This window comes from Urocampus carinirostris, chromosome 13, assembly GCF_059441175.1.
Source record: "Urocampus carinirostris isolate Australia breed hairy pipefish chromosome 13, RoL_Ucar_1.0, whole genome shotgun sequence".
Taxonomy (NCBI): Eukaryota; Metazoa; Chordata; class Actinopteri; order Syngnathiformes; family Syngnathidae; genus Urocampus; species Urocampus carinirostris.
The window spans coordinates 39,715,367-39,743,243 of record NC_142361.1 but is presented as its reverse complement, the minus strand read 5'-3'; the positions used below and the strand labels follow the sequence as shown (position 1 = coordinate 39,743,243).

General features: G+C 40.7%; 1 protein-coding gene and 1 pseudogene across 2 annotated transcripts in view; one reads left to right on the top strand and one right to left on the bottom strand.

Annotated features, from left to right (window-relative positions):
• inpp5a (inositol polyphosphate-5-phosphatase A) overlaps positions 1–27,877 on the top strand; it is a 288,035-nt gene that overhangs the window by 102,912 nt on the left and 157,246 nt on the right. For both annotated transcript variants that reach the window (XM_088351848.1, XM_088351849.1), the window contains exon 5: positions 27,591–27,654. In XM_088351848.1, the coding sequence (XP_088207974.1) occupies positions 27,591–27,654 (64 nt within the window). The remainder of the gene's footprint in view (positions 1–27,590; positions 27,655–27,877) is intronic.
• On the bottom strand, positions 10,964–11,083 carry LOC148354523 (U2 spliceosomal RNA; annotated as a pseudogene).

Here is a 27,877-nt window from a genome sequence, read left to right as displayed (position 1 = left end):
GTTCTCATTCCTGGTTCCTGTCCTGGTTCATGACTGTTTTATTTGTTAAAAAAAAGAAAAATGGTATCATTTGTCTTTGCTTCATTGAAACCGCATCAGGTTCTGTGCACGTTACAGCATCCTTGTTACCTAATGCTATTCAATACAGTAGCGTACCACCTGCTCAGCTGAGACTTGCATGTATTCCCCTCCAATCCGCTTTTCTTCCCGCAACGGTTCTACAGGACAGGATAAACATGCTGCCACTCTTGCCCGTGCCACATCCCAAAGCCCTTAAGTCTTAAGAGGGATCACGTCAAACGCCGGATGCTGCGATTGTGCCGATAAAAAGAAACATCTGCCTCGGGAAAAGTCCTCCCTTGTTCACTTTTTGGAAATTGATTATTAAAACGATACAATAAGAGGAAAAGACCTGCGACATCATTTCTGGATATCTAAGAAACCCGGCATGCATTTACATTTGCTTTTCACGCCGCGTCCATGCGCTCTTAGTGGCAATGCACTGGAGTATAACTAAGCTAGCATGGAGGATATCCAAGCTTCGAGATCAAGCCTCTGAGAATTTTACATAACACATCATCGGCGCACATTGCTTTTTACATAAAGACAAAGAAGGCCACAAAGAAGCACTGGACGGGGGTCTTAGACTCAGACGAGCTGCCGCTTGTGTTTTGCCGAGTCCTCTAAAGCTTCACGCTCCTGTGCTCACTGTTGTGCTACCAAAACGCCTCTGTCCGGACCCAGACAGAAAGCTGCTTAGATTTTCATGCAGAATAAGAACATTTCCCCGGATTTTTTTCCTAGTTTAAGTCCTCGCTGGTATCCCGTATCTCGGCTCTTGGAGGTAAGCTTCGAGCTGTTTTCAATGGTACGAGGAGGTTATGCTTTGCCCGTGTTTAAGATCAGGGGTGAAAAAATGAATATAATAATATAGTAGCACATTTTCTTCTTGCCACGCCATAACACGGATATTATAAATCTTCATGTGGGATTTGATCCATTTACGTCTAAACGGTACGACAAACACAAATTTAAATGTGTGTCATCCTGTATTTAAGCCAGGGGTGTCAAACTCATTGGAACTCGGGGGCCACGCGATAGAACAAACATTCTGTCGGGGTACCTAGTTCATCTGCCAAGACTTTTCCCTAAAGTCTTATGTCAGCACGTCTTTTATCCACAACAGAATCCCCCCTTTGGGAGTTTACCTCCCACTCTGAACGGAAATTAAAATCGAAAAATTAATACAGGGTGTTGGCAAAGTATCATAAATCATAGCTACCGATACACGGACAGAATTACCCGAATCGAAAATAAAAACAAATATCTGGCGGTCAGCCTGCTGTGATTATTCTAACTTTCGTTGTCTATGTTTCATTTACAAAATCCTCTGACACTCCAAACACTTGACTTGAACATTTCAACCCATGCACTAATCCCCCTCTGCATTTATCTTTATCCGTACATACTGGGTTATTTTGGTTTGAACAAATTTATTGACACTAATATTAAAATAAAACAATCATGACAATCACAACAGCAATCAAGCACATTTATAATATTATGTTCCAATATGATGTTATTACCAGCAAACACATAGTGAGGATTTGAACAACCCTTCTCGAAAATCCTATTAGCAATCAAACATATTCACAATTTCATTATATGACATCTTTGTTAGTGTCAATAGATCACCAACAACAGAAAACAATTATGACCAACACAACAGCAATCAAGCATATTCACAATATTATATTCCAATATGACGATTTTAACAACAAACACAATGTGAGGTTTGAACAACCTTTCTCGAAAAACTCAATAGCAATCAAGCATATTCACAATTTCATTATATAACATCTTTGTTAGTGTCAATAGATCCGTCCAGGCCAAAGTTGATTGTCCTTGGTCTGAAAAAATCCACCGACACCAACAGCAGCAAAAACAAAACCGACATCAATTAAACAATTTCAGAGTTATTTTCTTTCAACAGTAGTTAACCAGCGTGTAAAAGGCAATACTATTGTGCAAGGGCGTAGCTCTGACATCCCACCCTCCCAAGCAGCACTCTTACAGTCCTCTGTGTGGGTCTTCTCCAGGCCGTTGCTGCCGGGACTCCCACAGTGTAGCTTCCGTTGCTGTCGGGACTATACACGTAGACTGCCGATGGTTGCTCGGTACATGATAAAGGTACATGCATATATGAACTGACAAGTGATAACAGCAGTTACAACAGTGCAAACTTCTGGTTACAGTCGTTGATATATTTCAACATGAGTGCATGATTGGATAGTAATACAGTATACATATTGGCCTCAGGCCTGACCCCCGTGAACACTTTGAAGACCCTGCTTCGCCGTATTCGTCATCGGGTGTCGTAAAGTCAGATGTCGGAGTGAGAGATCATCCCAGCAGGCATTTTCCAGATGACACCACATGACATTAGCCCCAGCTGAGTTTAATACGAGTGATTTGACATTTAATGTTCTGTTGTCATATTTGGTCTAGCGCAGTGGTTAGCGCATGTGCGGCACAGTTAATGTCATGGGAACCTCCTGCGTGGGTTCAAATCCAGCTCCAGACTTCCTGTGCGGAGTTTGTATGTTCTCCCCGTGCTTGCGTGTTTTTCCTCCGGGCACTCCGGTTTCCTCCCACATTCCAAAAACATGCATTTCAGGTGAATTGGCCGGTCCAAATTGTCCCTAGGTGTGAATGAGCGAGTGAGTTGTCTGTCCCTGTGTGCCCTGCGATTGGCTGGCAACCAGGTCAGGGTGTCCCCTGCCCACTGCCCGCTGAATGCTGGGATGGGCTCCAGCACCCCCGTGACCCTACTGAGGATAAGCGTGGCAGCTAATGAGATGAGAGATGAGAGGAGACTTGTATATGTGCCCGGCAAACAAAAAAGCTCTATGCCAAACTTTCAAAATTCTTTATTTGTCCCGCAGCGACCTCTTAAGATGAGTTTACTCCCATCCCCTTCCAGTCCGTACGATCCTAATCCAATCAATGATTTCACAAACGAGGCCACGTGAATCGGCGCAATATCAAATCAGTGAAAAATATAGATTGATGAACCGCTCGTGGCAGCATTAGCAGCCTCCGCGGATTGCAGACCGAAAAAAAGAAATCGATGGATTTGAGGGCCTGTCATTTGCACAGGCCTATTTCCTTAATGGGAATGTGTTTCAGATGGGAATTACAAGTTGAAATATTCTTTTTGATTATTGGACATCCATAGCCAAATATCATTTACATGAATGAGGATAAGTGCATTAAAGGCATTTTTATCTTCCAGCAAAAGCAACAATTGAATAATGGCCTCAGCAATCAAGCCCTGGTCTGCGATTATATAGAGGATGTAATGCCACTTTAATTATCTCAATTGTTATGACTTTTGAGTCTGATATCATCAGGCAGATATTTATCATCATCATGTCTTTTAATACGATGGTACTTTATTGCCAGATGCCAGTTTTCCCTCTAAGTTGCGCTCGTGTGCAATTGCACACTGCTCGCACATTCTCCGCGCACAAGAAAATCTAGCTAGCGCACAAAAATCAGGGCTCAAAATTACTAATTAAAAAGCCACTTAAGTCAAAGTTACAGTGCATGAAGGTAAAAATACACGGGTTCCCCTGACGTTGAGTCCTAAATGCGGTATTTTGAAGTCGAGTCGAAGTAGAATGAAGTTAGTAGAGAACCGGCTTCTTCGGCTCGGCTCACTAAAAGGAACCGGCTCTTTCGGGTCCTAAACGGCTCTTCAGGTTGTTTTTGCTTCTTTAATCCCTATAAGACCAAATATTATGTAAAATCATGCACAAAATGACTTAAAGGAAGGGGGGAATAGAACAAAAAATAAAAAAATACCAAAATGAAAAAGTAGTGAAAAGCTGAGAAAAAAAGAAGCAAAAGGAAGAGAAAAAAGAAGGAAAAATTTAGAAAAAAGCCAGAAAAAGAGAAAAGTTAGTAGAGTTTGTCGAGAACCGGCTTCTTTGGCTCGGCTCACTAAAGGAAAAGGAAAAGGAAAAGACAATAGAAAAAAAACAGAAAAAAAGAAAAGAAAGAAACGTAGGAAAAAAGTAAATAGAGAACAGTTCTGTATCTTAAAACCGACTAAATAAGCCCCTCAAAAATGTTAATATTATGCGACAAAATATATCAGTAAAAAAAAAAGAAATGGCTATCTTTTGAAAGAATTGTAAGAACAAGCGACGTTTGTAGGCCGTACAACCTTTGCAATAGTCATCTCATCTCATCAGCTGCACCGCTTATCCTCAGTAGGGTCGTGGGGTGCTGGAGCCCATCCCAGCAATCATCGGGCAGTGGGCAGGGGACACACTGAACTGGTTGCCAGCCAACCGCAGGGCACACGGGGACAGACAACTCACTCGCTCAGTCACACCTAGGGACAATTTGGACAGGCCAATTCACCTGAAATGTCTTTGGAATGTGGGAGGAAACCGGAGTGCCCGGAGGAAAAACACGCAAGCACGGGGAGAACATACAAACATACATTGCAATAGTACATGAGTCAATTCATTCAAAAGAGAAAAATCATTTTGCATTGCCGGAAACTCAGCAAAAGGTAACGTGATGTCAAGTTTTGGACATGTTTGATCATGATTTAGTTGCCACACTTGGGATTACGGTTGCTCACTGTTGTTTCAAGCGTTGCTCACAGACTTTGTGTGAACGCTCAGACCCGTAAGGAAAATGACAGGGAACATTGCCAGATGCCATATAGTTATTATCTCTGGCAAGTATGCTGCAATTCCACCAATACAAGTTGTTGTGTTAACTGTGCATTGAAGAAAATTCTTCTCCTTTGTATCAGGACATATTTTTGTTGTTTATGATTCTTGTAGAATATGTTTTCATCTCAATTATGTTACATAAGAAGCGTATAAACGGATACAAGAATCACCAGTCCCATAAATGATGAAGCCTGAGCCGTACACAATTCTTAAAGTACAAATGCAGGATTAATACCACAATTGCATAATTCATAAGAAACAGCAGTAATGGATGCTTCCATGTAATGTAAATAATGAAATCATTTATCGGTGGTATATTTTTAAACTGGAGTTTTATGGAACACCGTACACACACACACACATACTGTGAATGAATGAATGAATGAATGAATGAATGAATGAAAACTATTTCGAACATTATAGAATAAAAACAGGACCAAAACAATGACATAACAACATAAATATTGTTAACATAACATGTTCGAAAAAGGGGTAGTAAGAAGCAGACGCTGATTTTCTCTACCCCTTCATCTTCCATATTGAATACCGTAAATTCCGGACTATAGCGCGCACCTGATTATAAGCCGCACCCACCACATTTTCAGAGGAAAACCGATTTTGTACTTACACTAGCCGCACCTGTATATAAGCCGCATGCGCCCACATTGAAAGAATGTATCACAAACACAAAATCAACCCAGACTTGACTGTAAGTCCCGCGATTGAAACCAAATGTCCTTCATTGAAGTGCACAGTCCAAAAATCACATCCGGCAAAATGAATGGAAGATGATACCGGTAGGTAACGTTTGATGCAGACCTGCAGAGTCCGTGTCCCATTGAAAGTAATCCAAGGAAAAAAAGTCCATATTTCCAAAGGTAAGGGTGGGAAAAATATATATCCACTATTGTCCGCCGCGTCCAAAAACACGTCTCACCTTTACTCCATTTCCCGTCAGCCCCCGTTGTTTTCGCCCCTTCTTTTTGATTCGCCCGTGGAAAACATATCAGAATAAGTCTCTAAAATAAATACATTACAAAAATATACAGTCGCAAATACATATTATACATGGTTACACATATTTACAAAGAAAGACGGTACACCGAGAGAGTTTTCAAAGCTTTAATAATAATATTATAACTTTCATCCCAAACCATGCCTGTGAAGGGTAGTAAAACGCTACTACCAACACGCTCTTAGCGCAGTTAACGGCTCTGTCAATATAACTAACCATACTAGAAGTGATCACGGTAAGCCGTGCTCATCTTCCTCCTTATAACTGACGTCATCAAAGTTGTCCTCCCCAGTATGGGAAAGAGACTATGTCATACAGACGTCGTCCCATGCTCCCTTATTCAAAAACTCGCTAGCAACACGCTCGCAGAGAAAAGTTTATGTGCAGTAGCTCTGTTTCCTTCAATATCGGACTGTTCGATTGCATTTAGCTTGAAAGCTGCGTCATGTGCCTTTCTTTTTGCAATTTGCATGGTGAGGATATTTCTACGCTAATTTAATTTGTGCACAAGCTAAGAAGTTGCAGTCTTCCTCGGCGCATATATTCCACCGGTCTAAATCTTACCTTATGTACTCGAGCGCCGCTGGCGGCTGCTAGAAAAATGACTTAAATTGGCCGCATCACATAATAAGCCGCAGGGTTGAACGTTTGGGGAAAAAAGTAGCGGCTTATAGTCCGGAATTTACGGTACATTTTACAGATAGCTTGCTTTTTTGTATTTAAATTTGAACAAGTGAATAGTTGGACATTGTTTGATCTCGTCTTGTCAATTGTTCCAAAGTTTGACTCCACACACAGACACACACATACTTTTCCTGGTGGTTCTCACCTATGTGAATATGAATTTACGACAGCCCCTTAAGTTATAACTTCCCTCTTTCCGAGTGAATAATTTTTGGATGTTTTCTGGCACTGTGTTTTTGTTGACCTTAAATAGCAGTTGTGAAGAGAACATTTTTACTAAATCAACCAATTGTAATAATTTGGACTGCCGGAATAAATATGAGTATGATCTCGATATCCTACCCTGTGTATGGTTCTAATTGCACGTTTTTGGAGGATAAAAAGGGGCCTAAGTGAACTTTTGTAATTATTGCCCCAGACTTCTGCACAACATATATATATATATATATATATATATATATATATATATATATATATATATGTACATATATAATACATATACCGTATTTTCCGCATTATAAGGTGCACCGGGTTATAGGGCGTACCCCCAAAAAATAGTCTTTTGTCCGATATTTTCCATACATAAGGCGCACCGGATTATAAGGCGCTACAATGGGAACGTCGACAAAACAGTCAAATAGTTCAGTCAAACTTCTTACCCCCTTAACATTCCCAAAGCTTGTAAAGAAGCAAATATGTGTCGTAGACACGTGCGGATGCGGTGTCCGTTTGATGTCACCAAACAAACATTTCTTAGTTTCCATTTTATTTTTTGCTGGCAACTGTGTGGACAGAAAAGTAAGAATTTGATTGTGCAGGGAAACTGGGTTCTTTACTGTGCATATGACAATAAACACTTTGAATTGAATTGAGTTTAAAAATAGACTCATCACAGAAATATCGAGATCGTTCTAAAACAAGATACTATAGCTCACCTAAGTTCTCTTGCAGCCATCACATTCAATAATGATACGTAACCGTGGTCTTCTTACAACCGTGAGTGTAGTCAATCCAGGAGAGTCAAATAATAATAATAATAATAATAATAATATTTACAAATACAGAATAGTAAAACATATTTTCTCTATGCCGCAGTGCAACCCATCGTGTGATTCACGTTCATCTTTTTCGGCCAATTGCAGGCTTTGTTTTTCCCCTTTAGCTTATGCGAGCCTGTAAATGATAAAAATGATCCGCCCCCTTTACCTCCGAATAAATTTAGCCAATAGTGACTGATTCAAATGATGAATGACACATTGGTTAGGAAATGAAACGCCGGTATATAAATCCCAGCATACACCGCGGACGACTTCGCCTTAGGGGGAAAATCGAGTCGGCGGCTGCTTGCATTAGTTGCAAGACTTTGCGACTTAATATTGATCCATATATAAGGCGCACTGTATTATAAGGCGCACGGTCAGCTTTTGAAAAAAATAAAGGCTTTTAGGTGCGCCTTATAGTGCGGAAAATACGGTACATATATAACTTTTATTTCGTATTTTTTCTTATAGATAAGTTTGGCTTTCCTTTTGCTGATTATTTATGCAAATGCCTAATTTGGCAAGTTCCACTGAATGATCTACAGGGTCTTAACCCTCAGTGGTAAAATCTCATTTACTGCCATCCTGTTTTTTGATGTCTTTGCATAAAGATGCTATGTGATTAAAACAAATTATGCTTTGAGATACATATTTTATGACGGCAAGTTACTGTTGTAAATATTATTGCTTTTTGTCAATCGGAGCACTGAGCAGATGTCATTTTTTTCTTCAAATACACTTTAAGTAGGAGTGTATTTTTTGCACTTATAAGGCGTACTGTATCATTAGCCGCACCCTTATAATAGAGTTTGGGAATGTTTTTTTCTCATATTTAAGGTGCACAGAATTAAAACCACAGTAAGGGTTTGAGTTGCACTAATAACCATATTTTTGCATTAATTGATCATCCGAAGTTTATTGTTGAGTGTGGCAAAAATTGGACGAAATGGGAATTAAACCTGAATTGCTATGAAGGGCGCTAGATCCTATCTACTGGAGCACTCTGGAATTCAAGTCCAATTTTTTTCTCTAATAGGCACACCGGATGATAAAGCAATTCAATTTTCTGGCCAATTTGGGATTTTTGGGCCTTAAAGTCATGAAAATACAGTAGCTACCTACAAACGGATGAGGTACAACATTTAGCTCGATATGATGGAACATAATGTTTCGAAGACCAACTAATACGAACTATTTTTTTCTAAAAATAGAAACAAGGCGCTATAGTGCATTTCAAACGTCTGTTTAGTTATCAAACTCTTCCGATCTCCTCTTTCTTCCACTCAGTCGCTTTACTTCCACATCCTCTCACATTTAATGACCCTATAACTCGGGTTTGTGAGACCTTTCGTTCTATATGAGAGTACTCGGTTGGTTTGAACACATGGAGAGGATGGATGAGGAGCGAATGTTGAAGAGGATCTACAGAGCAGAAGTCAATGGAAGGAGACCAAGAGGAAGGCCGCGATGGACGTGGATGGATGGTGTTATGAGTGCACTGCAGGAAAAGAGGTCTAAATCTAGTGGAAGCTAGAGCTCTTGTTGGTGATAGGAATGAGTGGGGAGCCGTGTGAAAGGATAGTAGGATGCTTGGACACGTTCTAAGGGATGGGCAGGGCACCCGTATGATGCTGCAGGGGTAAACCAGCGAAAGCTGTCGCGCCTTGCTGTTGAACAGAAGAGTGCGTTGTGTCACCCTGACCCGAGTGACATGGCCGCTTTCTTGTGTCCTGTTTGAGTGGAGAGGTGTTGTGAAAGGATAGTGAGATGTTGGACGCGTGCTAAGGGATGGGCAGAGCACCTGTTTGATACGGCAGGGGTAAACCAGCGAAAGCTGTCGGGCCCTGCTGTTGAACAGAAGAGTGCGTTGTGTCACCCTGACCCGAGTGACATGGCCGCTTTCTTGTGTCCTGTTTGAGTGGAGAGGTGTTGTGAAAGGATAGTGAGATGTTGGACGCGTGCTAAGGGATGGGCAGAGCACCTGTTTGATACGGCAGGGGTAAACCAGCGAAAGCTGTCGGGCCCTGCTGTTGAACAGAAGAGTGCGTTGTGTCACCCCGGCCCGAGTGACATGGCCACCTTCCTGTGTCCCGTTTCATCTGGAGGGACAAAACTTGGGTGCCGAGGTGCTTAACTTGTTTGGGTGTTTGGGCATTTGGGTTGGCCATGGTCCAGACATTTTTGTTCCCTTTTTAAAAATTTTCTTTATTTTTGTATGCGTTTGTCCTGCTGCCGGTCACCCCCTCTCGAGGGATATCAAACTCTTCTCTCTTGATTCGGCTGGACCTTAACGTCATTTGGGGGGGGAAAGTCCATTTTAAAAGCCAACGTATTCCTGTTTTTTTTTGGGTTGCGTTCGATTAAGTCGGATGTCAGTGCTATGACGGTTTTATTGCTTTAGACCTCTGCCGGGCAGGTTAGAGGAGGAACCGCAGGACTGATGAGCATGGCAGGAAATTGGCAGACGGAAGCATCCATTTCACCGCTAATTAGGGTGTCCAGAAGCTCGCCGACTGACAGGGTTCAACTGGGCAATGTAGTGCCTGCCAGCTCCCATCCTGCGCGCTTTATAAAATGCTCTTTAATTCCCCGGCACAATATCATTAACTTTGTAAGTGGATGAACACAATGGACAAGCAATTTAATTAACTTCTACCATTGAATGTCGGAGGGGAGACTAAATGAAATTAATGCACAATATTTCCCAGCGAGGCGGCCAACCTTGGGAGTGGATCGGGATTGTTGGCAGGTCAGGCGCTGCCATGGCTTTGGCCTATTATGCCTTGTTTAGCCCCATCCATAACATTTTCCTCAAAGGAAAATAAAATCAGTGGTTTGGAGATCAATCATGGCTGCGTGTCGCTCTGCATTCTGGGGGATTTTACAATGATGAAGTGAGAGCCTGGAAACACTCTGACAAAAGCTTTCACATTCTGCAAACCGGGAATACAGATATTGTATTAGACCTTTCCAGCAATGAGAAATTGCTTGGAATTTTGAATGAATGAATAATCGAAAACTTTATTTGGAACATTAAAATAAAAACAGGACAAAAACAATGACTCAACAACAAAATAATGTTATGACCAAAGAATAGTAATTTGGTTTTATTTAAATTTAAAGATGATTTATTTACCGTAAATTCCGTACTATAAAGCGCACCTGATTATAAGCCGCACCTACCACATTTTAAGAGGAAAACCGATTTCGTACATACACAAGCCGCACCTGTATATAAGCCGCATGTGCCCACATTAAAAATTGTAACACAAACATAAAATTAACCCAGAACCGACTTTAAGTAACTGAATATGGGGTTTTTAAGGGTTATTGTTCTATCTTCGTTATTCATTATCCATTATCCGTTATCAGTCAGTTCATAATACGCTACAAAGACTAGGAGCCGGGACTCTTACTCTCAGCCAAAAGGCCAAGCTAAGGTCCTAGCCCTAAAGCCTTGCTGCGATCATTGCGAATGCACCGTTCCCGGAGGTACTGCAATACCGGGCCGATGCGTGGAGTGGACAGAACAAGCTCTTATTCCATCTCCAGATTACAAAAATCAAAGATCATGGCAAAGGCCAAGCTAAGGACTGACATAGCATCAAAGCCACAGTCCAAAAACTACAAGGCCAAGCTAGATGTGCGGTCCCTTCTCAAGGTTTCTTCGATTGTAACTAAATACATAGTAGACAATCTTAGAACCACAATTGAATACATAGTAGACAATCTTAGAACCACAATCCTTCATTAAAGTACACAGTCCAAAAATCACAGCCAGCAAAATGAACGGAAAACGATACCGGTACTTAAGGTTTGATGCAGACCTGCAGAGTCCGGGTCCCGTTGAAAGTAATCCAAGGAAAAAAGTGTATATTTCCAAAGGTAAGGGTGGGAAAAATATATGTCCACTATTGTCCGCCGTGTCCACAAACACTCACCTTTACCGGTCCACACTTCCCGTCAGCCCGCATTTGTTACGCCCCTTCTTTTTAATTCGCCCGTCCAAAACATATCAGAATAAGTGTCCAAAATAAATACAAATAAATTCATTACAAAAATATACAGTTGCAAATACATATTACACATGGTTACACATATTTACAAAGAAAGACGTTACACCGAGAGAGTTTTCAAAGCTTTAATAATAATAATATAACTTTCATCCGGGCAGTTAATGGTAGCAACACGCTAGCAACACGCTCGCAACACAGTAAACGGGTCTGTTAAAAAAAACATACCGTACTTGTAAATATCACGGTAAACCGTCCTCATCTTCCTCCTTAGAACTGAAGCCATCAAAGTCGTCTTCCTCGGTGTCGGAAAGAAACTTCGCTCCCACGCTCCCATCCACTCCTGATTCTGTGCCCTCCTCTCCGTCACGCCCCAGACCGGCTTTTCGGAGCCCGTTGGTGATAATGGATTTTTTGATGCTGCCCCACGCTGTCAGGATCCACTGGCAGACTTGCGAAAAAGTTTCCTTTCGCATGCGGCCAGTTTTAGTGAAAGATGTCTCTCCACTAGTCAAGCCAAGAAGTTGCAGTCTTCCTCGGGGCATATATTCCACTGGTCTAAATCTTACCTTTTGTACTCGAGCGCCGCTGGCGGCTGTTAGAAAAATTACATAGATTCGCCGCATCACTGAATAAGCCGCAGGGTTGAAAGTTTGGGGAAAAAGTAATGGCTTGTAGTCCGGAATTTACGGTATATCCATCCATACTTTTATGTTAATTCACGATCAATGCAGGTTACCAAATCAATATAGTTATCATTTGAATAGAAAATGTTAGTGTCGTCTGCAAATATGACTATTTTCAAAAGTTTTGAAACATTAAAAATATCGTTTATATAAATTAAATAACTTTGGGCCCAGGATAGAACCCTGTGGTACTCCTCAGCACATTTCCAAGTATTCAGATGACAACTCTCCCATTTTTACATATTGCTTCCTCCCCGTCAAATAACTTTAAATCCATTGCAAAGCCACTCCCCTGATGCCATATCTTTCCAGTTTTATAATAGTATATTTTGATTAATGATATCAAATGCTTTTTTTAAGACAATAAATACCCCAACTACGTATCTCTTTTTTCTATGCTATGGATGATTTCTTCTACTGCATCAATAGTAGCAAATAATTTTATCATTAAAAGTCGGGATTGAGAGAGAAAACTTAAAGGGATAGTGTGTATTATTTAGTGCCTATTAGTGGTAACAAATAAATAAATTATTCAATTAAAAAAACGATATTGATTCAAAATATAAGCAAAACTGTGTGAACTATCATACAAACATATTTTCTTTTTAAATACCCCTTAGTCCATAAATTTGCATTTTACTTATAATGAGACTCACCTAGAAGTTGTAGAATAGAAGAATAGAATAGAATATACCTTTATTGTGATTGTTACAAAATGGGTTAACATATGGTGACAACGAAATTGGGCATGACACTCCAGTTTCACACCTTCAGAGTGAGGTAAAGAAACCAAGAAGATAAGGAACAGACAAGATAAGGTTATAAAACAAGGAGGATAAGGTTATAGTTATAATTTACACAAAGAAATTTCGGCATGTAGGATGTTACATACAGTTGGTCACGATTGTTTGCCGTTTTTTGCAACTGGTAACCCCGCAAACCAAAAACTTTGCGAAAGAATGCCCAAAAAAAAAAAAAAGAAAGAAAGAAAATGGTGCAGTATGGTCACTTTGAGTCTCTGTAGTTTGTATTTTTCCTAGTGCTTTTTAGCACTCATTTTCTGTTGCACTACACAACACAGAGAGTGGTCACATTTTACACAGTGTCTCTTTAAACCAATGCAGAAAAGATCTTTAGAGGTTTGGAAAAAATATCACAATTTGCAATAAAATAGAATTATTTAAACATTTTCAAACAGGATTTATAATTTTATTCTATCCATCCATCCATCCATTATCTGTACCGCTTATCCTCAGTAGGGTCGCGGGGGTGCTGGAGCCCATCCCAGCCATAAATGTGAAGTCATTTTCAGTGCACAGTCATTATCTGAACATATGTCAGCATCAGTGGGTGTTTTACAAAATGTTTTTACTGGTATACGTGCAAAACTTGGATAATTAATCCTGCTAGTTCTTAAAAAGGAAATATTTTTACCTGTTTATTTGCTTCGCCAGTGTGTTTTAGAAAGAAAATTACCGGTAGGAGGGCAGCACAGCGCCGCGGTGGTTAGCACGTGTGCGACACAGTTCTCAGGTCATGGGTTCAAATCCAGCTACCAACCTTCCTGTGCGGAGTTTGCAGGTTCTCCCCGTGCTTGCGTGGGTTTCCTCCGGGCACTCTGGTTTCTTCCCACATTCCAAAAACATGCATTTCAGGTGAATTGGCCGGTCGAAATTGTCCCTAGGTGTGAATGAGCGAGTGAATTGTCTGTCCCTGTGTGCCCTGCGACTGGCTGGCAACCAGTTCAGGGTGTCCCCTGGGATGGGCTCCAGCACCCCTGCGACCCTACTGAGGATAAGCGGTGCAGATAATGGATGGATGGATGGATTACCGGTAGGTGTGTATATCCACCCACAAAATGCAGTTTAAAGATAATTTGATTCAATTCAATAGTGGGGATATGAGTATTTTGTTTCTTTCTTGTTTCTTATATGTTTGAAAAAAGTTACCAAAATGGTGAATTACTGTACCTTCTTATATATATCTCTCCAATAGAAGACAGTTTGACGTAAAAATGTGATTTAATTGAATTCGTTGCACATGCATCTTTCAAAGTGTTTTTTTTATACACCTAACAAACGTTTCAATGGATCATGATGCGTTATTTTCACCCATCCATTATTTGCACCGCTTATCCTCAGTAGGGTCGTGGGGGTGCTGGAGCCCATCCCAGCTATATTCGGGCAGTGGGCGGGGGACACCCTGAACCGGTTGCCAGCCAATCACAGGGCACACAGGGACAGACAATCCACTCGCTCATTCACATGTTTTTGGAATGTGGGAGGAAACCTGCAAACTCCACACAGGAAAGTTTGATCTCATGACCTCAGAACTGTGCCGCACAAGCGCTAACCACTGTGCCCTAACCAATGTTTGAAAATCTGTATGTTCTTGCAACCAACCGAGACAACATCCTTTACCTGAAAAATGTAACTCAAATGCTAAAACTGAATGGGCCCTTAATATTTGCAGGGCATGGAGACCATGCCTGTTATACTGTAAGTGAGACAATTCCTTGGACCGTGATTTGTAAACCAGTATAAAACCTGGCATCATAAGTTAGATTATTTACATTTGTCTACCTCTTGTGCGATCCCTTCTCATGGTTTCTTCATTTTCCTCATGTTGAGGTTTTTGAGTTTTTCCCTGCCCTCATGTAGGTTTTAGATCAGGGGATGGTGTCATAATAGTCTGTGGTTTGCAATAGTCTGTAGTCTGTGCAGCCCTTTTGCGACTCTTTGTGATTAAGAACTATACAAATAAACATGACTTGACATGTCTTTGAGTTTTTCCTTGCCCTCATGTAGGTTTTATATCAGGGGATGGTGTCATAATAGTCTGCGGTTTGCAATAATCTGTGGTCTGTGCAGCCCTTTGGTAATCTTTGTGATTAAAATAAACATGACATCACTTGACTTAACATGTTTTGAGTTTTTCCTTGCCTTCATGTAGGTTTTAGATCAGGGGATGCTGTTATCATAGTCTGTAGTTTGCAATAATCTGTGGTCTGTGGAGACCTTTGAGACTCTTTGTGATTGAGGGTGTCACAAATAAACATGACATCACTTGACTTTCCTCATGTTGAGGTTTTTGAGTTTTTCCTTTCCCTCATGTAGGTTTTAGATCAGGGGATGCTGTTATCATAGTCTGTAGTTTGCAATAATCTGTGGTCTGTGGAGACCTTTGAGACTCTTTGTGATTGAGGGCGTCCCAAATAAACATGACATCACTTGAAATTACTTTCCTCATGTTAAGGTTTTTGAGTTTTTCCTTGCCCTCATGTCGGTTTTAGATCAGTGGATGCTGTTATCATAGTCTGTAGTTTGCAATAATCTGTGGTCTGTGCAGCCCTTTGAGACTCTTACTGATTAAGAGCTATGCAAATAAACATGACTTGACTTGACTACAAAAATCTACATTTAGGATTTGACATTTTCCGTAAGGTTGGTCTAATCCATTGGACTTTGTGTCCTATATTTGGTGTTTAACAAGCAGCCAATGTTGAGAGAAGGGCTTATTCAGAACATGACAGATGGTTCCAATACCTGGGTCTCCGTCAAATCACAGGAAGTGATAGAAGTGCTTTTAATGAGAGTTTTTTTGTGTATCTAGTCAGCCTGTCCGGGCAGCCAATGAATAATAGACATTGTGGCTCAATACTGTGAATACTCAATCAATGGCTCAGTCAGAGGGCTTTGGCAAACACATATGGCAGATTGGGGGTGGGCAGTGTACTCTTCAGCGGTAGAAAAATAAGGAAGACCTCTCCATCTCTATCACTCAACTGAAAACGAACAGCATTTTGGATTGATAGCCACTTTTTGTTCAGAGAGTGACGGTGCTCATTAAGGCCCAATATTTCCATAGTCATTAGACGTTCACTGGGGAAAATTGAGAACGAAATAGATGATTGAATTTTGTCCTTCAGCTTACTTTTGTTAGTTTGCTCATATGCTCTATATCACTGTATCATAGTGGTTAGTTTTACTTTAGATATATACAGTGTTCATTTGACCTGTGAAAAGTGATGCTTTGCATGCTGAAAAATCTATGGGTCCCAACAGAGATCTATGGGTCCCCAAAATTGAGTGTTTTCCAGGTTGAAATCGTAAACTGGCGACAAATATATAATATAAATTTATATCTTAATTCAGTTTTAATCATCAATTTATTAATTCATTTCTGCATCAAATTATTGTTGGTAATATACCAATTAAAGGGATAACCACAAACCTGTCTTTTTTTATTTTCTCCTTTTATACTTCCTTTTTTTCTTAACTTCTTTATACAACATAATTCGTAATATCAATCATCAAAGCATGTGAGCCGGTTGAGAGCCGGCTCTTTTTAATGAGTTGAGCCAAAAAAGCCGGTTCTCTAAAAAATGGCGGACTTCCTTTCACTCCACAACGAGATTTCGTTGGCCGAAATCGGCGTGCAGACGAAAACTCGAACCGCGAGACCAAAACGAAAATGCCTGACGAAAATTTTGGAGTGCAGTAAATCTTTGATTAAAAAAAAAGTAATCTGGTAATAATGACAATTTTGTGGCAAAAAGGTTGCGTCCCGGGGACGCACGCTGATTTGAGACTATGCGTCCCCAGCAAAAATGATGCGTCTAGGACGCAGGGACGCGGGCAAACCAGAACACTGCATTTGTTACTTCCCGTCCCGACCACTGTAATTCAATACTCTCCGGTCTCCCGAAGTCCAAAATAAAGAGCTTTCAGCTGGTACAAAATGCTACAGCAAGGCTTTTAACTAAGACAAGAAAGTTTGATCACATGACCCCGATTTTAGCTAACCTGCATCGGCTCACTGTTCGCTTAAGATGTGATCTTAAGGTTCTCTTGGTATTATACAAAATCATACATGGACTTGCTCCCTCATACCTTTCAGATTTAATTTCCCCCTATGTTCCGGTCCGGAGCCTTTGCTCTGAAAATGTTGTTTTACTAGTGATCCCAAGAGCCAAGAAGAAATGTGCAGGTTCAAGAGCGTTTTCTATTCGGCCCCCGGTGCTGTGGAATGCCCTGAGATTCAATCTGCAACCTCAGTGGAAATGTTTAAATCCCAGCTTAAAACACTCTTCTACTCTATAGCATATGAATAACCTATACTTTTTGTTGACAATATCAGGGGATGGTGTCATAATAGTCTGTAATAATAGTTTGCAATAGTTTGGGAGTTTTTCCTTGCCCTCAAGGAGGTTTAAGATCAGGGAATGGTGACATCATAGTCTGTAGTTTGCAATAGTCTTTGATCTGTGCAGCCCTTTGAGACTCTTTGTGATTAAGGGCGTCACAAATAAACATGACTTAAAAATGGTGAAATCCATGTGTTTTACTTTGTAGTCAATACTTAAATGAACTACAACGATACTCGGTTTTCCTTACGTTGTATTTTTAAATACACACACTTGCTTGTCTGTGTTGTTCAGGGTTGGGTAGGGTTACTTTAACTTGATTACTTTCAACTACTTTTGGATGACTCCAATAGCAAATATGCTAAGAAAAGACAAAAGAAACTCAATATGAATCAAATGATGACTCACAACACGTCGTAAGCTTTCCCTCCTGGCTTTGATCTCTTTGATCTCCGGCAATGAGAACATAAAATGCGACAGAAACAAAATGAAAATAAATCCAAACAGCTTGCCAACATCATGTTTGCCGTTCCGTGTATTCCGTTACTTCCCAAGCCTGCACAAAATGGAGTCATTTGATTCCTATTTAGTTTCTTTTGTCTTTTATTAGCATATTTGGTATTGGAGTCATCCAAAAGTAATTGAAAGTAATCCAGTTAAAGTAACCCTACCCAACCCTGGTGTTGTTGTAACGCGTTCGCAAGCTGTGGTTCACCCCGCCCTATCGAGGACCAGCTACGGAGTCTGCTCCTTTTAACACGCTCGCGAAAATATGGTATATAAAACCTGAATGCATAGTCAATCGAAAAGCAGCAAAAAAAAGGACGTCCTCATTGATATGCCTTAAGTCAGTCTTCAGGTTTTCCTATAAAAATCTCCCCGGACAGCGAGGACACAAATCCATGATGCCACCCTTAGTCAACGGCTGTGGGACGGCAGCATATTACTCTCAGAATCCGTATAGTAAGTATAGTATGACACCGGAGTGTGTATGTGGCAGCTCTCCCGGGACCGCTTTGGCTTTCCCTTAGCACATATTGGAGGTGAGACCTTGAAGAAAAATTATTACTTTTATGTTTGCTTTATGGGCCATTTTTCACGTTAAATGCAGGAAATCTATTCAGAGGTCAGAGGAATCCCCGCTCGCCTCCATTGGCCAGAACTAATTCCCCCAACCCTCGGTATCGATAAAGCATTCACGGGAGCAAAGTATGCAGGCTATGTACTGCAGCACTCAAGTCTCTATTTTCTACTCACCAGTCCATTGGGACTTGTTCAGCTCTTATCTGCCGGGGTATTAGAAATGTCAACTGCACACTTGCATGAACACACACATGTACACAAAGGAGAGCGTAGCCAATGCCGGCTTATCTCCGAGAGGCAATGACAATACAAGTCGCGATAAGAGATAGCATTGGCAGAAACGGCCATAAAATCCCAGCTTTTATGGCGCACTTATTGTCTTTCTGTCTACAATTACCGCAGTGACTCATTTCCCTTCAGCCCCCCAGCATCACAAACAGAGTGCATTTTCCTAATGGGGAATTAAGTAGCCGCTGTGGCAATGGGGGTTTATAAATATGTAAAATATACTTTTAATTATTTCATGGAATACTGGCAGCTAATCAATAAAGTGAGACGTGACAAACATACGTTTGACGCGGGCCATTGTGAAGCTTCTGGTAAATGATAAGTGCGGCATGTCAGCGGAGCTTGGCCCTAATGAATATTTGGTGCCTGTCATGTTAGGAGACAAATGGATTAATTGTAACCCGCTAATATAATAGCTTCTTCATGAAGAGCCTTGCAGTCAGGCAGATGAGAGGGAGCATGGCAGCCGCTTGCTTTTAGGACCTTGATGTAAATTAGACGTTTACCAGGATTGAGGCGGGTTAAGTAGAAAGCTTACAGAAAGATTCTACATGATACATGTGAATTCATTTGTTTCCATCTATTTGTCTTGGGAATTGCATTTAAAAGGAGAAGCAGATATCTATATCTATCTATCTATCTATCTATCTAGACATCTAGAATTCTAGACATCTATCTATGGTATCTATCTATTTATGGTATCTATCTATTGTATCCATCTATCTATCTTTCTATGGTATCTATCTATCTATCTATCTATCTATTTATGGTATCAATGGTATCTATCTATCTATGGTATCTATCTATCTATCTATATATCTATGGTATCTATCTATCTATATATCTATGGTATCTATCTATCTATATATCTATGGTATCTATCTATCCTATCTATCTATCTATCTATGGTATCTATCTATCCTACCTATCTATTTATCTATGCTATCTATCTATGGTATCTATGTATCTATATATGGTATCTATGGTATCTATATATGGTATCTATGGTATCTATCTATCTATGGTATCTATCTATTTATGGTAGTTTATAACCTTATCTTCTCTGTTCCTTTATCTTCTTGGCTCATACCTCACTGTGAATGTGTAAAACTGGAGTGTCATGCCCAATTTCGTTGTCACAATATGTTAACCCATTTTGTAACAATGACAATAAAGGTATATTCTATTCTATTCTATTCTATTCTATTCTATTCTATTCTATTCTATTCTATCTATCTATCCATCTATTTATGGTATCTATCTATCTATCTATGGTATCTATCTGTCTATCCTATCTATTTATGCCATAGAATATAAATTTTATGGTATCTATCTATCTATCTATCTAGACATCTAGACATCTATCTATCTAGACATCTATCTATCTAGGTCATATCCCCCGAGAAGGGTGACAGACAGCAAGACAAAGACATACAAAAACAAAGAAAATAAAATTGGGAACAAAGTAGCAAAAAACACACACAAAAATATTTGGACCATGGCCAACCCAAATGCCCAAACACCCAAACAAGTTAAGCCCCTCGGCACCCAAGTTTCGTCTCTCCAGATGAAACGAGTACGAGCAAGCGGCCATGTCACTCTGGTCAGGGTGGCACAACACACTCTTCTGTTCAACAGCAGGGCCCGACAGCTTTCACTGGTTTACCCCTGCGGCATCATACAGGTGCCCTGCCTATCCCTTAGAACGCGTCCAAACATCCCACTATCCTTTCACAACACCTCTCCACTCATTCCTATCACCAACAAGAGCTCTAGCGACCTTCTTCTTGGTCTCCTTCCATTCCGTAGGGGGTCTAAAAACCTGACTTGCAGGACCGAGCCCGTAGTGAAACAAAATTTCATATTGCTTTTGTGAGGACTCGGGAGAAGGAGAGGTGATTTGTAACAAATTAACATTTTTAAACCTGCTAGATTTTAGTGAGAATAGACCAGGGGTCGGCAAACCTGACACTTGTGCAATAGACGCTTCAGTTCCACAAAGTGCAACATATCTCAATGTGTTCTTTCCTTTCTATTAACGGCTCTATTGACAAAAAAAAAAAATCAAAGGGAGTCCAAAAACCAGCATGAACACCAGAGGTGGACTTTCTTGGAAGCTGGGATAAATTGGGAAGCTGTGACCTTGAGTTATTGCCTTCACCCAACGCTGGCCCCCTCCTCTATCCATTCTCCCTTTTCTCCGTCCTCCATCAGAGCGAGGAAGTCGGGGAGCGCGCAGGAGGTACAGGTCACCAGCCGCTCCCCTCATCAATTAAATGTGCGACAGTGTTTTCCCCATGGCTGAACTTCTATGTCAAGGAGATGAGCAGGACCTCATGTTTGTGCTTTTGACAAATAAGCAAATGTTTAATCTCAAGATGTGCCAGCACTCATAAATAATGCAGACTGCCCCCCGTCCTGTCGTAGAGAGGCGTTTTCTTCGGGTGTCCCAAGGAAAAAAAACGGGAAGACTGAACTCATGCAGGGCAGCACGGCGGCGCAGTGGTTAGCGCGTGTGCGGCGCCGTTCTGAGGTCATGGGTTCAAATCCAGCTACCGGCCTTCCTGTGCGGAGTTTGTATGTTCTACCCGTGCTTGCGTGGATTTCCTCTGGGCACTCCGGTTTCTTCCCACTGGTAGGGTTTTTAACTTTATTGTCACGGTTGCCATGGCGCCCAATTGGCCCCGCCCGTGTGGGTTGGCAGATAGGCTACCCTTCTATTTAAGCTCAGTGCTTTCACCAACCCTTTGTCAGTCTGTCAACGGACTTCTGCACCCGCATGACATGGGTTTAAACTCCAGTTCCCTGCTTGTGTTTCCTGTACGGTATCAAAATAGTTCCCGTCTATTTTGTCCTGTTTAATATCGATCTCCAGTTCTATTCACGTCTATTTTGTCCTGTTTAATATCGATCTCCAGTTCCGTTCCCGTCTAGTCAAGTCAAGTCATTTTTATTTGTATAGCCCTTAATCACAAATAGTCTCAAAGGGCTTCTATTTTGTAAAGGTTTAAATACAATTTTAATATTAAAGTAACTATTCTTTTTAAAAAAAATAGAAAAGTAATACTTTTATTTTTAAATTGTTCTCTGAATATTTGAGAACAAATGTTTTTGAAGGTTCTCTTTAGGTATTTTGAATTTGATTTGAATATTTAAATAGTTTTTCTCACAAAATTACACACACAAAAATGGGATTTTTTTTGTAGGGTTTTTAACTTCATTGTGACGGTTGCCATGGCGCCCAATTGGCCCCGCCCGTGTGGCGCCGGCTAAGGCTCGTTGGGAGATAGGCTACCCTTCTATTTAAGTTCAGTGCTTTCACCAACCCTTTGTCAGTCTGTCAACGAACTTCTGCACCCGCAAGACATGGGTTTAAACTCTGTCCAGTTCCCTGCTTGTGTTTCCTGTACGGTATTGTTCCCGTCTATTTTGTCCTGTTTAATATCGATCTGCAGTTCCGTTCCCGTCTAGTTTGTCCTGTTTATTTTCGATATCTTGTTTCATTATCTATCCTGTCTGTGCCGCCCTGTCCGGTATCGACCCCATCAGTCCGATATCAATTCGGGCAATTGGTATCGATCTCGTCGGCCTCTGGCTTCCTATCATTTCACGCCAGACTGCTGCCTAACGTGCATGACTCCCTATTTCCTGTAAAATAAGAAGCTTGTGTGAGTAACGTCACGCGTTTGGGTCCTGATCCTGTTCTGGTTCATGACAAATTAAAGTAAATAACATTCAATAAAACACAAATATGGGCAGTACAGTGGGGCAGTGGTTAGCGCGTGTGCAGCACAGTACTGAGGTCATGGGTTCAAATCCAGGTACCGGAGTTCCTGTGCGGAGTTTGTATGTTCTCCCCGTGTTTGCTTCCTCCCACATTAAAAAAAAACATGCATGTCAGGTTGATAGGCCGGTTTAAATTGTCGCTAGGTGTGAATGAGCGAGCGAGTTGTCTGTCCCTGTGTGCCCTGGGATTGGCTGGCAACCAGTTGAGGGTGTCCCCTGCCCACTGCCCGAAGATAGCTGGGATGGGCTCCAGCACCCCCCGCGACCCTACTGAGGATAAGCGGTGCAGATAATGGATGGATGATTACTATGAACATGTTTTTAAAGTGGGCGGCACGGCGGCCAAGTGGCTAGCTCGTCCGCGGCACAGTTCTCAGGTCATAGTATCTAGTCCAGCTACAAGCCTTCCTGTGCAGGGTCTTTTTTTTTTTTTTTTTTTTTTTTTTTTTTTACAAAATTAGAAAAAAAAATCCCTTTGAGGGTTCTTTGTAATTTTTCTTAAATTAAATGTAAAGGTTTAAATACAATTTTAATATTAAATGTAACTATCCTTTAAAAAAAAATAGAAAAGTAATACTTTTTTTAAAAAAAATGTTATTTTCAAATTGTTCTCTGAATGCTCTGGGTTCAAATCCAGCTACCAGACTTCCTGTGCGGAGTTTGTATGTTCTCCCCGTGCTTGCGGGCACGAATTTTTGAGATTCTGTAGTTTTTTCATTTTAATTTTTTTGTTTTCTAAGGTAAATAACATTCAATTAAACACAAATATGGACAGCACGGCGGGGCAGTGGTTAGCGCTTGTGCGGTCATGGGTTCAAATCCAACTATCGGACTTCCTGTGCGGAGTTTGCATGTTCTCCCCGTGCTTGCGTGAGTTTCCTCCCGGCACTCCGGTTTCTTCCCACATTTCAAAGACAGGCATTTGAGGTTGCCGGTCCAAATTGTCCCTTGGTGTGAATGAGCGAGCGAATTGTCTGTCCCTGTGTGCTCTGCAACTGGCTGGCAACCAGTTGAGGGTGTCCCCTGCCCACTGCCTGGAGATGGCTGGGATGGGCTCCAGCACCCCCGCGACCCTACTGAGGATAAGCGGTGCAGATAATGGATGGATGGCCGGTCCAAATTGTCCCTTGGTGTGAATGAGTGAGCGAGTTGTCTGTCCCTGTGTGCCCTGCGATTGGCTGGCAACCAGTTCAGGGTGTCCCCTGCCCATTGCCCGAAGATAGCTGGGATGGGCTCCAGCACCCCCGTGACCCTACTGAGGATAATCGGCGCAGATAATGGATGGATGGATAAACTCATGCATCGTCTCATTTATCTGATCAACTCGTCAAATCTTCCCTTCATCGCTTAACATTCTTTTCCCGTTTTCCTCTCCATATCTGTCTTTTCACTCTTCAGTTCAGTCATTCACATTTTGCACCGGCAACCGGAATTTTAATTTGCGCTCTTCTTTATTGAAAAAAATTGCTCACCAGCTTTATTCTATGAAGAGACTCTGAATTATCCAAGCCAGAGGTCTTGCATCTGAAAGATGCAAAGATTGAGGCTGAGCATTGCCCGAAATTTAAATGGGGGCCCCACAGAAAGCAGTGTAGTGGACTGTGAACCGCATCAAATCCCCATCTGCGCGACTCACTTTTTTCCTGGGAAAGTTTTCCGTTTGTTCATAGAGAAAATTTCGATGTTAAGCCTATTGAAGTCGATCTTTAACCGTTCAAAGGTTCGGCTTAAAGCCCAAATTAATGAGTCGCTACGTTAGAAGAACTGGGTGCTTGGACACAATTTACTGTTTACTATACAAGGTACCGTATTTTCCGCACTATAAGGCGCACCGGGTTATAGGGCGCACCCCGAAAAAATAGTTTTTGGTCCTATTTTTGACATACATAAGACGCACCGGATTATAAGGCGCTACAATGGGAACGTGGACAAAACAGTCAGATAGTTCAGTCCAACTGATTACCCCCTTAACATTCCCAAAGCTTGTAAAGACGCAAATACGTGTCGAGAACACGTGCGGATGCGGTGAATGTACGATGTCACTCAAATGCATCGTTCCATCATTCGGAAGGTTAAAGTCTTGGGATTCAAGAAATGCCATCCATTCCTTAGTTTCTATTTTCTTTTTCGCTCGCAACTTTACTGTATATATGACAATAAACACTGGGAATTTAGTTTAATTTAAAAATACACACTCCATTCCATCCATTATCTGCACCGCTTATCACAGAAACAGTTCAGTCTGAAACAAGATACAGGGATAATATATATAGCCGGAGTAGCTCACCGAAGTCGTTGTGTTCATAATAATGTGCAGCCGTGGTCCTCTTATATCTGTGAGTTTAGTAAATCCAGGAGAATAAAATACTTACAAATACAAAATAGTAAAAAAATGCTTTCTGTATGCCGTCTATACGCATTCATCTTTTTCGGCCAATTGCAGGCTTTGTTATGCCGTTTAAGCCAATGCCAGCCTGTAAATGACAAAAAGGATCCCCCTCTTGACCTCCGAATAACTTTAGCCAATAGTGATCGATTCAACTGATGATTGACACGTCTTTTTGGGCCAATTGCAGGCTTTGTTTTGCCGTTCAAGCCAATGCCAGCCTGTAAATGGTTAGCCAGTGAAACGCCGGTAAATAAATCCCAGCATACACCGCGGACTACTTGGCGTTCGGGGGAAAATCTAGTCGGCGGCTGCTCGCCTTAGTTGCAAGACTTTGCGACTTAATATTGATCCATAAATAAGGCGCACTGTATTATAAGGCGCATGGTCAGCTTTTGAAAAAAATAAAGGCTTTTAGGTGCGCCTTATAGTGCGGAAAATACAGTACATATATTTATTTATTGGCTTATCCAGTGGCAAAAAGGGAAAAACAACTGCACATATATGACTAAACAATGTGATTTTTCTCTATATCAGTGTTCATTTGAGCTGTGAAAAGTGACGGGACCCGAGGACTCGCATGCTGAAAAATCTATGGGTCCCAACAGAGATCTATGGCTCCCCAAAATTTAGTGTTATCGAGGTTGAAATTGTAAATCGGTGACAAATATATAATATAAATCTATATATTCATTTAGTTTTAATCATCTCAGTTAATTGGTAATACAAAGCAGTTATGACTTCAGATTTTTCAGTTCACAATATTGTAAATTACCGTAAATTCCGGACTATAAGCCGCTACTTTTTTCCCAAATGTTCAGCCCTGCGGCTTATTCAGTGAAGCGGCTAATTTATGAAATTCTTCTAACGGCCGCCAGCGGCGAAAGAGTTTAAAAGGTATGATTAAGACCAGTTGAACATGTGCGCCAAGAAAGATTGCATTCTCTAAGTTTTTTCATATATTTTCTGGAAAGTAAAGATACGTTTTGATACTGAGGAAGATGCCCTTAATGACGTTAGTTGTAAGAAGGAAGTTCAAGACGATTTACCGTGAAATCCTCATTTACGGGGTGCTTTATTTTCACGGGTATGTTTGATACATTGCGAGCGTGATCCTACTAGCGTGTTGGTACCTTTCAAAGGCACGGTTTGGGATGAAAGTTATATTATTATTATTAAAGCTTTGAAAACTCTCTCGGTGTACCGTCTTTCTTCGTAAATATGTGTAACCATGTATAATATGTATTTACAACTGTATATATTTTGTAATGTATTTATTTTAGAGATTTATTCTGTTATGTGTTCTACGGACGAATCAAAAATAAGGGGCGGAGCAAACGTGGGCTGATGGGAAATGTGGTAAAGCTGAGTTACCGGTAGATCGGTCTGTTGTCGCAGCGGACATCCTTGGATTACTTTCAATGGGACCCCGACTTTAAAAGTCTGCATCATATCTTAATTACGGGTATCATTTGCTAATTGTGATGTCAACTGTGGTCCTGAATTTGTATAATCTATGAAGAAACCTCACTTTGTGTTTGCTGTTAAAAACGTAATATTGGAATATAATATTGTGAATTTGCTTAATTGCTGTTGAGATTGTCATGATTGTTTTCTGTTTTTAGTGTCAATAAATTTGTTCAAACCAAAAAAAGTTGGGAAAGAGAAACGGATCTATTGACACTAACAAAGATGTTATATAATGAAATTGTGAATATGCTTGATTGCTATTAAGATTTTCGAGAAGGGTTGTTCAAACCTCACATTGTGTTTGCTGTTAAACGTCATATTGAAATATAATATTGTGAATGTGCTTAGTTGCTGTTGAGATTGTCATGATTGTTTTCTGTTATTAGTGTCAATAAATTTGTTCAAACCAAAAAAAAAACATTTGAAATTGTGAATATGCTTGATGGCTGTTGAGATTGTCGTGTTTGTTTTGCTGCTGTTGGTGTCGGTGGATTTGTTCAGACCAGAAACAATCGACTTTGGCCCGGACGGATCTATTGACACTAACAAAGATGTTATATAACTAAATTGTGAATATGCTTGATTGCTACTAATTATTTTTGAGAAGGGTTGTTCAAACCTCACATTGCTGTTAAACGTCAAATTGAAATATAATATTGTGAATGTGCTTGATTGCTGTTGAGATTGTATTGTTTTCTGTTATCAGTGTCAATAAATTTGTTCAAACCCAACCCATTTGTGGAACTTACAGTGTGGCCTGGGTTAAACTTGTGACTCTGTCGTCAGTTTGACTACGGGCGCCCGCGGCTTATACATGGGTGCGGCTTGTATAAGAATATAATCTCTGAATCCCTCAAAAAGTGGTGGGTGCGGTTTATAGTCCGGTGCGCTCTATAGTCCGGAATTTACGGTATACCAAATAATATTGCTGAAATAATTATATTAATCTATATTTTCATTCTGTTTTAATCATCACAGTTAATTGTTAATACAAAGCAGTTATCACTTCAGATTTTTCCGTTCACAAAAATATTGTACATTATACAAAATAATATTGCTGAAATATTAGTCGATATATTCGTCCAGTTTTAATCATCACAGTTAATTGGTAATACAAAGCAAGTTATCACTTCAGATTTTTCAGTTCATATATTCTTCGTGGTGTGCTGTCCCGCCCCAGTTGTAATGCCTTCTCAAGGTCCAACTGTTTGGTAAGATCTTTCTCTGTTTTTCTTGCAGGCTCTTGGGAGCTTCTACTTCATTCACGAGTCTTTGAAAAGCATACAGCAGTTTGATTTCAAAGGTAAGTCCTACACACACATTCGAACAGCTTCAACCTTTGGTTGCCCCTCATCCCTCCACAACATTTCACACACAACCATTTGCAGGCTATATCCCGCTTTCAATCAAAGCCAACGAGCCGAGATCGTCTCTGCGGATAATGTAAAAGAAGCGGTATCCGCCGATAATGCTTATTAATATTAGGAATTAATTCATAAGATTTCGGGCTTACAGTAATGGCGTCG